The sequence below is a fragment of the Astatotilapia calliptera genome, chromosome 23 (genome assembly GCF_900246225.1).
Source record: "Astatotilapia calliptera chromosome 23, fAstCal1.2, whole genome shotgun sequence".
Lineage (NCBI taxonomy): Eukaryota > Metazoa > Chordata > Actinopteri > Cichliformes > Cichlidae > Astatotilapia > Astatotilapia calliptera.
Window position 1 is genome coordinate 3,749,878 of NC_039323.1, and position 14,242 is coordinate 3,764,119.

General features: G+C 44.8%; 1 protein-coding gene across 2 annotated transcripts; it reads left to right on the forward strand.

Moving 5' to 3' along the window:
- Positions 1–2,046: 2,046 nt before the first annotated feature.
- On the forward strand, positions 2,047–9,494 carry safb (scaffold attachment factor B). Of its 2 annotated transcripts, none has more exons than XM_026158888.1 (21): positions 2,047–2,345; positions 2,643–2,739; positions 2,993–3,057; positions 3,142–3,357; positions 3,444–3,503; positions 3,590–3,629; positions 4,437–4,863; positions 5,250–5,293; positions 5,379–5,488; positions 5,588–5,737; positions 6,051–6,139; positions 6,364–6,413; positions 6,516–6,601; positions 6,718–6,860; positions 7,010–7,160; positions 7,301–7,497; positions 7,599–7,767; positions 8,150–8,223; positions 8,306–8,364; positions 8,447–8,501; positions 8,593–9,494. In XM_026158888.1, exons 1-21 carry the CDS (start codon positions 2,193–2,195, stop codon positions 8,711–8,713), a joined length of 2,556 nt encoding a protein of 851 aa, XP_026014673.1. In that variant the 5' UTR covers positions 2,047–2,192; the 3' UTR covers positions 8,714–9,494. The 2 variants fall into 2 exon arrangements, with proteins under 2 accessions (XP_026014673.1, XP_026014674.1); XM_026158889.1 differs by having other exon boundaries at positions 7,010–7,115.
- Positions 9,495–14,242: the final 4,748 nt, after the last annotated feature.

The window sequence follows — 14,242 nt, forward strand, 5'->3', positions numbered from 1 at the left end:
ATTCATTTCATTTCTTTTTTGTGGTGCCCAAATTGATGCACCTGCTTGATTTTGTTTAAACAATTATTGCACACTTTCTGTAAATCCAGTAAACTTCTTTTCACTTCTCAAATATCACTGTGTGTGTCTCCTGTATGATATTTAACTGACATTTTTTATTGTAACAACCAACGATTTATACAGGACAATGATGGCTATTAACAAGGTTGCCCAAACTTCTGCATCCCACTGTATCAGTATATTTTGTCATTAGTATAATATGAAATAAATTCTACATGTGTCAAGTTGTGTGCCAACATTTGCTGTGTAGTAGAACTGAGACATTAGTCATTATAAACATTTATTTGAAATAATATTAAAAGTCTCAAACAGAAAAACATTAAACATAAATATATAAAATATAAGAATTTACAGAGAGACAGGAATAAAAAGGACCAGCTGCTCTCCAGAGCAGGAACAAGGCTGAGGAGGAAATGCTCCATTGGAGACTGGTGTGGCCTCTTCAGGGACTCCAGGATGGCCAGCTCCACCGCCGATGGACCGTCCTGGGACCCGTCCCTCATCTGCCTCGGAGCCGTCCTCCTCTGTGGGCCTGTAAAACAGCACAAAACACAAAGAAATGAGAAGGCTGCTACTAGATTTTAATTTCAACATTGAAAAAAGAACAAAAACAATAACAGGATATAATCAGATTGGTTGTAGATATTTAGTAAAGGTGATCACAAGGGAATCCCACCGACTAAAAAGGTATCAGTGCTTGCTGTACATATCTGTGGGTGCAGCAGCAGGAGCTCAGGGACTGGGGATGCTCTGCTGCAGAATCAGTTGGTTCTATCAATACAGTATTAAATGTTAACAGGTTGGATATAATAATCGTAGAGTAGACAGTGGTCCCTCATTTATTGCAGGGGTTCTCAGAATAACTAGCCCCTGGTCACAGTTCTCACAATTGATTCTCAAAGTGCAAACCTTTGTAGATTGCAAAACGTAAAAGTATTATTATGCCGCGGTTTGTCTTCATCTGCCCGCCACTTTCGTGCGCCTTTTTCCCTCACGGTGCAGGTGTCTATTTCCGAATGAGGCTCATAGTTATGGGTGTTTTTGTGCTGTTTTTTCTATTGGACGCGATGGTTATCAAAACCAAACGTGATAAATTTGGCAAGCGCAGGAGATTTGTCAATCAGGCTGCAGAATGCAATGCTGTACTGTGCAATAAAAAATCAGCGAAAAAGCAAAGCAGTGACGGATGAACAGCGGGACCACTGTGTACTGTTTATTAATAAACAATAAAATATATTCCTAAATGACAACATGCATAAAAGCAGAACGGTATTTGTACGTAAGTGGGAAAATAGCGGTGGCTTGCTAGCTTTTGTGCGGCTTCCCCGGGTCAGTGAAAACTTTCAAAAGAGAAATGAATGAACTTACCAGGTTGCCCGATCTCTTCACATATCTTCCTCCAAGCTCGGTCCTTTTTATTCCTGTCTCGGTACTGAAAGCAGCTGGTGTTGTACAGCTCCGAGTTGTTTGCTACCGCATTGATTAGCCTTCCCCTCCATTGAAGTATGAAAGGCTTTGGCTGGATCTGCCCCTTTGACCTAGGTAACAGCCACGTCACCAGGCTCCTGATTGGTTGTCGCGGCGCGATTTGACGCTGGAGTTCAGATTTTTCCAACTCGAGCGGTAGACGCGAAACGCGCGTATGCACAAAGTGCAACACAAAAACTCACGCGCGTGGTTTTATTCGCGCGTCAAACGCGCCTGACGCGCTACACTGACGCGCGTTTCACGCGTTTTGGCGTTTTCGCGACGCAAATCTGCTTCCGAATTTTCGCGGGACCCGCAATCGCGCGTCATCGCGCCTTTCCATTGACTTTACATGTAAACCTGACGCTCTATTCGCGTCCATCGCGTTCGGTGTGAACACAGCGTAACAGCAGCTGCTTACTTTACTATACTCTGCGCTCTCCCGGCCATCAGATCCTTGTCGCTGATTGGTGCCAGTCGCCGCACTATCGCTGCACTGCGCCTGCGCTGTGTCGTCACCACCTCTGCTTGCAGCATCCGCCATTTTGCAGTAATTTAGTAATCCCGCTGCTTCCATTCGTTGTGCGGCGCCAGTAAACACGGCTCTTTGAAGGAATATTATTATTACTATTGCAAGCTGAAGAGATATTTTCCCGTGTCTTGCGATGGCTGACCCATCAGCAGATGTGGAGGTGCCGGAGGGTGCAGAAGTGCGCAAACTGTCGGAGCTGCGGGTCATAGACCTGAAGGCCGAGCTGAAGAAACGAAACCTGGACACGACGGGCGTGAAGAGCGTGCTATCAGAGCGTCTTAAAAAGGTCTGAATTTTACAGTCCCTTAAACAGCCAGTCGCTGAATAACAATGCTTAAAATGCACATAAAGGCCTGCATTATAGAAGTTTAGTTTGACGCTCACACAGCCGCAAAATTTCGAGCGTACTACGCTACGAGGCCGTTGACCCTAAATGTATGCTAAGTGCTAGCATGCGCTTGTACCAAATAACTCGCTAATGCCGCTAATTTGCGTGCATTCACCTATTTGACGTGTTTTTTATTTCAACTGTTGCTTGAATGTACAACCTGTAAAGCGTTTTTGCCGTGCTCTTGACAAACAGGCAATCGAGGAAGAGGGTGGGAATCCGGACGAGATTATCGTCGCTCCGGAGTTGACCACCAAAAAGGCCAACGTCACACCTAAACGCGCTGCCAGAGGTAAGGTTTGCAGCAAGCTCTTAAAACAGCATGTTTTCCGTTTGTTGCTGTGCCCGAGAGGCTTCTGCAAGGCAGGTGGCACGTAATATGTCATGTCGTTGTATTTCGTGCTTGTGCAGCATTCGTGAACAATTACGGTATTTCGTTATAAAAGAAGAGTATAGCAAGAGCAAGGGTAACAGAATATGCGTGGGAGAGATTTAGACGCCTGTCAAAATCAGGCGAAGACTAAACTAAAGTGTATTTTCTTTAGATACCAAGCAGGAGAACGATGAACCGGAGGATGGCACTATGGAGGAGGATTCCCGCGATGGCCACGTAAGTTTATTGATAGGATTATCTTGCTTTTCCTCCAGTTTGGATGCTACGGCTGATGTATTAAAAACGTCTTTGTCTCATCAGGAGGATAATCAGGAGGATGAGCATGAACATGAGAACATGCAGGACATGGACATCCTTGACATGAACATTCTGGATGAGACTGACAATGACAACGGAATACCGGCTGAAGATGACGAGTATGGAAGCGAGAACTTTTACAGAGAGGACGACTCGGGGATGAATGAAGAAAATGACTACAGGGCACTCGAGTCAGAAGAAGACACGAGAGGTCCAGAGGTGAGAGATAATACTAGAAACCTGTCTGCTAAATCTTTACTTGTAACTCTGTTTTAATGTTAGTTTATTTGAATATATTTTAACAGATGGATGAATTTGAGATGCTGGATAAGGATGAAGATGCAACATTTTCAGCAGCCAATGTGGTAGGTTTACTAAGTATTTCTTACGCCTGCAGAGCCTGTTAAAACACGATAACGTTTTGAACGAGACATAATTTTCTGTGTTAAAGGCTCAGGATCCAGAGGCTGACGACACAAAAGAAGAAACAGGTACTGTAAAAGAAATTGGCTCATCATAAGGTTGAGGTGTAGATGTGCAGTGTTAAGCTTGAAAATGCAAACACTTTGTTTAGTTTCAACCAACAAGAGAGACTGGAAGCCCAAAGGGAATTGCTGACTTGGTGTTGAAATTTGTTTAGCCACATATGATCTTTTCTTTGTTCATTTGTAAATATCGGTCAAGTTACCATATATCTTCTCACACGCTCACGTGACTGTGGTTAACAAGTTGATTCACACTGCCAGCAATTCAGTTTCAAGGTGAGGGAGGTTTAAGCTGTGCAGGTGATTGTAGTGTTTCTAGGTTGCCACGTGAAGGTCAAGGCAAAGAAGATGCATCAAGATTTGTCAACTCTTACGACTTTTTAAAGACGGTGAATCATAAATCAGCTGGATAAGAAACTGCTCGACTTGAGCTGAAGGTCTGCTCACTACCAATGGACGCTGGAAAAGTCTCAAAGGCTGAAAGAAGATGGAGTTCAGCGAGCCTCCGGTGTACTGCTGATGTTGTGGCTCTCTTCAGCACTCTACTCTTTGTCTGTCTTGGATCAGGTGAAAAGAGTGAAGTGGTTGAGCTTGAGAAATGAGTTTTAGCCCCTTTAGTTGCTCGGTTGTCCCAACAGCCTTTGGGCCCTTTTCCAGTCTCTCTTTAGGGCCATCGTTTTAATACATAGTTCTAAGAGCACAGGCCAGTGGTCATGACGTTCCTAATCCAGGCCTTGCCAGTTCCTCGTTAACCATTGATGTGTTTCAGAAGTGATTAAACTATGTGCCATTCTATTCCTGTTAAATCCGTAGAAAATGACAAAGTAGCCGGGTCTTGTTTATCTGAGCCGCATAACGAAGATCAACACCAGAGCCACGAGACGAGCCCTGAAGAAGACCAAGGAGCCACCGCCGGAGGGGAAGAAAGTGTGTCCGACACAGGTGCCCAGTCCAACGTGACTGCCGCTGGAGATGCGGAGGGCAGCGGGGATGTTGTGGGGACTGATCCCAAAGAGGTTGGGGAGGAACAGAACGCCCCAGAAGAGACACTTGACGGTGAAAACAAAATGTCGCAGGCTGTTAGTGTAAGCAAACAGGGCGGCGAGGTTGAAACTGTTGATTCAGAAACGGGGGCTAAGAAGGTTGAGGAGGATGAGAAGACAGAAGAGAAAGCTGCTGCGGATTCAGCCTCGACACTGAAAGAGTCCTCTTCTGTAGAGGGCGATGATCAGAAAAAGAGGTTTGTTGCTTTCTGTATACTAGAAACCAAAAATGGTTATCTCTGTTGCTTTGGCCCCTTTGTGCTAGCAAAATTTGGATGCTCTTTTGGAGGTAAAAACGTTTTGTACATTTGTTTTGTTTTGGTTCCCCCATTTTTCATTCCTTGCACTCACCTGTCCCACTTTATTATCCATTAAAAACCTAACTATTCGGATTGCCAGAGGATATAACTCCATTTATTCGCCAATACATCACTGCACTATGGTACATGTTGGGTTGATCGCTGTAGGCAATGAGAGATGCTATATAACAGAAATACAAACATGTGTGCCAGAAGATCGTGGATGTCCTCGCCAACATCCTCACCGTTGTAGGTTGATGGCTTTTTTTCCCCTTCTTCTTTAGCGCTGAGGAGAAAGATGGCAAGACCGAGTCGAAGGATGAAAAGGGTGAGTAAATCAAATGGCTTCTTTGTCTTGGTGGTCTTGTTTTCAGTGGCTGTGTGCTCATTAATTTTATGGTGCACATGTGTAGGTGCTGGAGCTGGGGCCGCAGCAAGCAGCAGCAGGAATCTGTGGGTCAGTGGCCTCTCTTCCACTACCAGAGCGACTGATCTGAAGACGCTTTTCAGCAAATATGGCAAGGTTAGTCGATTGAAAACAGTCTCTCACCAGTGTCACCAGACAGTTACTTTCTGCATGGACGCAAAAATAATATTTATGGGCTTTATAAATGTCCTGCAGGTTGTCGGAGCTAAGGTGGTGACCAATGCCAAAAGTCCCGGGGCTCGCTGCTACGGGTTTGTCACCATGTCATCCACAGAGGAAGCAACCAAGTGTATCAGCCACCTTCACAGGACCGAGTTGCATGGCAGGATGATCTCTGTGGAGCGGGTGAGTGTGGGGAGAAGGAGAAGTAACTAACATTTCATCTGACAGTCTGATCATTTGGAAGCAGCAGTCTGTTTTCTGTTTAGTTGTATTGCAATGCCTAAAACTTTGTTAAACTGATGGTTGTAATCAGACTAAAGTGTTAGCTCTAAATAAAAAAAACATGCAGCAAATAAAATGGTTGGAAATGGCAAAGATTAGAAATGATCTGAAGTAATTAGAAAGCTGTAGAGAAGGCAGAGGTATTTGTTTCTTTAAACACGCTGATGTTGAGCTTGGTCTTGTGAATAAACGTGTTCCCGTTTAAACATTGCAGGCTAAAAATGAACCTGCAGGGAAGAAGCCAGCTGACAAGAACGACCCCAAGAGGTCTAGCACTGACAGGAGACACTCCACTGACTCCAAGTAAGACCGCCAGACCGTTGACTTGTGTTTGAGTGATATCGCTAAAAGTGCCTCTTCTGCTGGGAAAATTTGGCCCAGTGAGGTTTTAAATATCACAGGTGTATTTATATTTTTAGCATGCCATGTGTCTGGGTAGTTTGTCAGACATTTAGCCCTTTGTATAAACCAAGATAAGGATCAGGTTAACTGTTCAATGATTTCTGACAATATGGATGTTTCTGCAGGTCTGATGGAAAGGATGAGAAGTCTGAGGGAGAAGGAAAAGATGGCAAAGGTGTGAGATGTGTTAGAATTTCCACCTGGACATGATTTAAAAAAAAAACAAAAAACAACCTTTATTACATACTTGACATTAATAATTTTGATTGTTTGACAGGACGAAATGAGAGGACTGTAGTTATGGACAAGTCCAAGGGAGAGCCTGTTATCAGTGTCAAAACCAAGAGCAAAAGCAAGGAGAGGGTAAGTAATGATTAATGACCCTGTAACTGCCATCTCCCTCTTAATCAGTGTTGTTTTGTTGATGCATGAAGTGGTTAGATCATGCCCGTCTTCACACTCTTCTGCTCTTTCTTCAGAGCACCAAGAGTCGGGACCGAACTTCTTCGAGTAAGGAGAGGAAAGACATCTTGTCATTTGATCAGATTAAGGAGCAAAGGGAGAGGGAGAGACAAAGGCAGAGGGAGAGGGAGATCAGAGAGGTCGAGAGACGCAGATTCACGTAAGGATCATGAATACAGAAATAACACTTAGCCCATCATGGAGCTTAACAACACAGAATGTATTCATAAAGACACTTCTATATATTAGCAGTTAGCTCAGGTTTTGATCGGATAATAAATATCAGCTGATTTTTCTTTTTTCATTCAGTGATCGCAATCGGGAATTCCGACCTGACCGAGAGCGTGAGCGCATCCGTCTCTTCCGGGAGAGGGAGGAGCGAAACCACTTGATGAAGAAGAGACACTGGTTGGAGGTATCGTCACATGACTCCTCTCTGCCTCCAAATATGCGTCCTTTGGTACAACTCTCAATCCGATGCACTCTGCACATAATCACTACATTTTCTTTCATTCCTCCCATATAAACACTTCTCACCTTAATCCCTGTTAGTTCTAAAAAATGTATGAATTAACTGTAATCAAATGATTTCATTTGCAGGCTGAGAAGCAGCGCCTCGACGCAGATCGCATGGAGCGTCAGTTCCTGGAGCGTGAAAGGCTACGCATTGAGTACGAAAGGCGGCGAGAGCAGGAAAGGATCCTCAGGGAGCGCGAGGAGCTGAGACGGCAGCAGGAGCAGCTGCGCTATGAACAGGAGCGGCGCCCCGTTAAGAGGCCTTACGACATGGACGGCAGGTACAGTGACGTGTGTGTGACACTGATGCATGCTGCGTTTATCTGCTGGATACAGCTTTGCTCACTGGTCGATCCTCGTGGTTTTTGTGGTTCCTTTTTAGGAAGGATGACTGGCCTGATAAGCGTATGGCCATGGATGACCGTTACGGCCGCTCAGACTTCGGTCGCTATCAGGATTTTGATCACAGAGAAAGGGGACGTTACCAAGACGACATGATGATGGACAGGCGGGACAACACCCGTAATATGGGTGCTGACAGAGATGGTCAGGTAAGAACCCTGCATCCTCCCCCAGATATTATTCTGTTAGGAAAAGAAACACCATGAGTTACAAAAACCACAAATATTTATTGTTGGCACCACCCTGACTCCTAAACTCTGCATGTTGAAGTCTAGATGTGGAACATGGACACCGGCAAAGCCACTTAAGTTAAATAAAACACAGTTGAGCTGAGCACTGCAGCTTCACAGGCCTGGCGTGTGGATATCAAACACGAGTGCTCTTTAAAGTGAGCTCCCACAGTATTGATATGTTGCTGTGGTTCAGAGCTTTAACTAACAGCAAAAGCCACTAAACGCTGAACTTTTAGTGTGTAGAATATGCAGACGCATGTGAGAATATGAAAATTTCAGCTGTCTTGTCCTTTTGCAGCACTTCTCAGAAAGACACGGCAGAGACGGAAGAGACTCCTGGGGTGGAGGCTATGACAAGCGCATGAATCCCAGGTGAATATCACTCTGTTGGCTTCTTTTCAAGCGCAATAAGCAACTTTTATAGTCCACTAATGCCGTTTTCCTGTCTTATTAGGGAGGGCGGTCGTGACTGGGATTCTAACCGTAAGATGGATGGAGACAGACCCTGGCAAGGTAGGTCAACCTGCACTTTAAGGTATTAGCTATAAAAGCACTGCTGTCTTAACTTGGATCTTTCTTCTTTTTTTAATTCCAGGTCGGGATGGAGCTATCCCAGGACAGAGCCACATGACACGAGGAGGAATGGCTGGGTGAGTAGCTTCTGCATTCAGTCTTGCTTTGTTTGCAGCTAGCCTCGCTGGTTTCACAACAGAGCTGATGTCGGTGTGTCTTTGATTTCAGAGGCCGTGGCGGCTACATGAACACGGGAACATCTCAGTCTCTGTCCGGAGCGCTTAACAGACAGAACCAGCTGATGCAGGGCAGCGGGCTGCAGGGCGGAGCTTTCGGCCGCCGTTACTGATGCCTGTCTGGAGACGGTTGTGTAATGATGTGGTTATGTTGTTTTTGTAAAAAAAAAAAAAAAAAAGAAGAAGAAGAAGAAAAGAAAAAAATCATTTTTTTAAATTCAGGATTTTTTTTTCCCCTTTTTGGCACAATTCCCATCGATTTTCGATGGAAGTGTGTTTATCCTTTTGTGATACAGTGATAGTGTATTTATCATACAGCCCTACCTTGTTTGTACATCACAGCTGTTATGCATCCGCAAGTTGGCGTGAGTGTGTGTGTGCGTGCGTGTAAAATAAATTCAGATGTTTATTAAACCCTTTTCAGACATGTGATATGTAATATTGCTGGCTTCAATAATACATGGATGTTTCTAGGTTTGACCTAGACCGATTTCCACATTTTTATTTTTTGTCTTTTAAGGACGAGTGATCAGGATGCTGATACGTTGTTGCCGTCAGTTCAATGAAGAAGAGCGCATGTCTGAAAGAGGCTTTAGACGCCTGAGTTCCTGGACCTAACCTCACAAGCCTCCTTTCTGTATCCAAGCCCTTAGAAGGTTTTTTTTCTTCTTGTTGTTGTTTTGTTTTTTGATGAAACTTTATTGAAAATAATTTGAGAGTTTCAGGTTCTCGTCATTTTTAAAAAGATGCTCAGTGAAAGTTTGTTGCAGATGAAAGCGTTTTAAAATTAAATGTCACACTTTGTTTCTCCTTGCTTGTAACGTTTTTGTTTTTCTAGTTTTCCTTTTAGACTTGTGATAAATTCTAGAATTAAATGTGTGGTCGTGATTCAAATGTCTTTCTAGTTTTGTGGATGTTTTTAAAACCTTTTCTGTGCCGCTCGGTGGCACAGAAGCTCGGGCCACGGGTATAAAACTGTACAATGCACATGCGCATTATCTTTGTCAGATTTTTAAAGATATTGTGGCATCAGTGGTACTCGCTTATTTAGCTTTTGCAAATAAAATTGCACCAACAGTTACTGGACATGGCAGTGAAAATGTCCTGTCCTAGTTTATGAAACAGTCCTCGTGGCTCTCAGAAATGAAGCGGTATGAGGCCTGATTATTATTAAAGAAGGTTATGAATGGAAATTAATACAGATATGTGGTCAGAAAAATTATGTCATAAAACAAGCTTTGACGCCTGGCTAAAATGTGCATTTCCCAACTTGTTAGGTGAAACCTGTCGACCTGAGCAATCAGAAGTTTTCAGAGCAGCATTGTACACTTTGCAATCATTTTAGCAACCACCAACTAGGAGGACACTCAGGTCTGAGTAACTGGGTCCTTCACTAGCAAACAGAACAGTTTTACTGTTGAAATTAATTATTTTTACAGGAGGAAACCCAAGTTTTTGGCTGTTTTATTATTGACTGGATTCATACATATAACCTAAATGGATAGTGGTATAAATCAAACTATCAAATCAATTCAATTTTATTTATACAGCGCCAAATCACAACAACAGTCGCCTCAAGGCGCTTTATATTGTACAGTAGACCCTACAATAATACATACAGATATAAACCCAACAATCATATGACCCCCTATGAGCAAGCACTTTGGCAACAGTGGGAAGGAAAAACTCCCTTTTAACAGGAAGAAACCTCCGGCAGAACCAGGCTCAGGGAGGGGCGGGGCCAACTGCTGCAACCGGTTGGGGTGAGAGAAGGAAGACAGGATAAAGACATGCTGTGAAAGAGAGACAGAGGCTGTGTCCCAATTCAGGGTCTGCACGCTTGAAGTACGCATTTCAAGTGCGGTTACGTCACCGCCACTCGACGACGGCTGTCCCAATTCGAAGTGTGCTTCAAATGCATACTCCAAATGCGCTGTCGATTTCCCCAAATATCAAGCGTGGTCCACTGCACGCTTTGTGGTCCCATATATCCCACAATTCATAGCCCGGCGGTGGGTGTGGATAATTTTGCCGCAAAATACGGCAGAAGGGAGCAGCCGAAGAGGTTTTTTTTTCTTCCAAACTTTATTGAACTTATAAAGCGAACAGTCAGTCATTCCAGTTCAGTTTGTACAGTAGACATACAAGGCAAATAAGAGTAACAATATACAGTACAATGAAATAAGAAGGATAAATAAATAAAGGATAAAAAAAGAAAAAAAGGGGGGAATGTGACAGACTTCATAACAACTTTGTACTTGAAAGTTGTGACAGCTCATTCGTTAAACATTTCTGAATGAATTTCAATCAATGATAAACCTTTTTTATTGGAAGTTAATTTAAGAGAGTTTAAGTAGAGCTGTTAGCTGTTAGCATGCGTCCGTACTACCTGCCCCGGGAGTTCTCGCATGTTATCGCGATAACAGCGTATGTCCCCCCCTCGGCCAACGCGGATGCAGCCTGTGACTCTCTCCACTCTGTGGTCAGCAGACTGCAAACACAATCACCGAGAGCCCTTCTCATAATATCAGGGGACTTCAATCATGCCTCACTGGACTCCACACTGCCCACCTTCACCCAGTATGTGACCTGCCCAACCAGAGTCAATAAAACACTGGACTTACTATATGCCAATGCAGAAGAGGCATACAGTTCATCACCTCTCCCTCCCCTGGGCAGATCTGATCACAACCTGGTGCACCTTGTCCCTGTGTATGAGCCCTTAGTGCGCAGGGAGCCACCAGCCACCCGCACAGTACAGAGATGGTCAGAGGAGAGCGAGGAGGCTCTTAAGGATTGTTTTGAGTCGACTGTGTGGGAGGTGATTTGTGATGACCACGGAGAGGACATCGACAGCCTTACTACATGCATTACTGACTATATAAACTTCTGTGTGGATAACACTGTACCTACCAGGACTGTACGGTGTTTCTCCAACAACAAACCTTGGATTACCCCAGAAATTAAAACCGTCCTCAAGCAGAAGAGGAGGGCCTTCAAACCCAGAGACAAAGAGGAGTTGAAAAGGGTGCAGAGAGAGCTGAGGGGACTGATAAGGAATGGGAAGGAGAGCTACAGGCAGAAGATGGAGAACCAGCTTCAACAAAACAACGTTGGTGAAGTCTGGAGAGGCCTCAGAACCATCTTGGGCCACAAACAGCAGAACTCTCTGCCTGGGAGGGATGTGAGATGGGCAAATGAACTGAATCATTTCTTCAACAGATTTGACTCAGCCATGAGGCAGTCTGCAACATCGGCTGCAGACTCACCCACCCCCACTGCTGCTGTTCCACCTCAGACACTTCACACCTCCTCTATTCACCCTGCTCACTCCCCCCCACCCCCAACTGCAGCATCCAATACACACTCAACACAAGGCTCCAGCCTGTCTCTCTCAACCACCCAGGTTAGGAGGGAACTGAGGAGGATTAATGGCAAGAAGGCAGCGGGTCCAGATGGCATCAGCTCGAGGGTCGTCAGGTCCTGCGCGGACCAACTGTGTGGGGTGATGGAGCACCTCTTCAACCTGAGCCTGAGGTTGGGAAGAGTCCCACAGCTCTGGAAAACCTCCTGTGTTGTACCAGTGCCAAAGACTTCACGCCCCAAGGACCTCAACAGCTACAGGCCGGTGGCTCTGACATCCCACCTGATGAAGACCCTGGAGCGGTTGGTCCTGGCTCAGCTTTGGCGCCTAATAAGCTCATCACTGGACCCACTTCAGTTTGCCTACCAGCCTGGCATTGGAGCGGATGATGCCGTCATTCACCTCCTACATCGTTCCCTCGCTCACCTGGAGACCGCTGGAAGCACTGTGAGAATCATGTTCTTTGATTTCTCCAGTGCCTTCAACACCATTCTTCCCTCGGTTCTAAAGGACAAGCTGGTGAACTCTGGAGTGGACCATCACCTCACTACCTGGATCCTGGACTACCTCACCGACCGACCACAGTATGTGAGGACTCAGGGCTGTGTGTCGGACAGGGTCGTCTGCAGTACGGGGGCCCCACAGGGAACGGTTCTGGCTCCGTTCCTCTTCACCATCTACACTGCAGACTTCTCCCACAATTCCACCCAGTGCTTCCTGCAGAAGTTCTCTGATGACTCTGCAATAGTCGGCCTCATCACTGATGGGGACGACAAGGAGTACAGAGGTCTGACCCAAGACTTTGTGGACTGGTGCCAGCTGAACTACCTCCAGATCAACGCCAGTAAAACCAAGGAACTGGTGGTAGACTTCCGCAGGCACAAGCATTCTCCACTGCAACCACTGAACATCCAAGGTATGGACATTGAGGCTGTGGACAGCTACAGGTACCTTGGTGTTCATCTGAACAATAGACTGGACTGGACTCATAACTCAGACGCCCTCTACAGGAAAGGGCAGAGCAGGCTGTACCTGCTGCGGAGACTCAGGTCGTTTGGAGTGGAGGGCCCACTCCTGAAGACCTTCTATGACTCTGTTGTGGCTTCTGCTATCTTTTATGGCGTGGTCTGCTGGGGCGGCAGCATCTCTGCTGGGGACAGGAAGAGACTGAACAGGGTGATCCGAAGGGCCAGCTCTGTTCTAGGATGCCCTCTGGACCCAGTGGAGGTGGTGAGTGACAGGAGAACGGCGGCTAAGCTGTCATCCCTGATGGACAACATCTCCCACCCCATGCAGCAGACTGTGACAGCACTGAGCAGCTCCTTCAGTGGGAGACTGCGGCACCCACGGTGTGGGACGGAGAGATTTCGCAGGTCTTTCCTCCCCACTGCTGTCAGACTCCATAATAAAGACTTTAACTGATCAAGCACACACATCCATACATATGCAATAATATTAAGTGCAATAATCCTTTCTGTCATCGTTGTATTTTTACTCAGTTGTATATAGTATTTGTATTTGTATTCTATTTTTATCTTATTGTATATCTATTTTATTTTATTCTACTGTATATAGTATTTTATTTTATTCTATTCTGTACAGTTGTGTACTGTATTTATTCTTATTGTATTCTAATTTTTGCCTCATAACTTTTGCACTGTCCACTTCCTGCTGTGACAAAACAAATTTCCCACGTGTGGGACTAATAGAGGTTATCTTATCTTATCTTAAGTAATATTCAGTTTCAATCAAAAACAAATTAAATGATGGGGTTGAGTTTTGAAATTTTCATTTATGTATATGGAATTTCCCTAATAAGATGGAGTGGCCGAAGAGTGAACTGTCAAAAGTACTCAATATGACGTCACTTATTTATGTGCGAATGTTTAATAATTAAAGTCAGTCATATATCATATATCTATATATATCTATATATATCTATATATATATATATCTATATATATATATATATATATATATATATATATATATATATATATATATATATATATATATATACATACATATAAATAAACACCCAGCACGCCCATGCGGGCGGTTTATCCTTCAAGCTCGGGTCCTCTACCAGAGGCCTGGGAGCTTGAGGGTCCTGCGCAGTATCTTAGCTGTTCCCAGAACTGCGCTCTTCTGGACAGAGATCTCCGATGTTGTTCCCGGGATCTGCTGGAGCCACTCGCCTAGTTTGGGAGTCACCGCACCTAGTGCTCCGATTACCACGGGGACCACTGTTACCTTCACCCTCCACATCCTCTCGAGC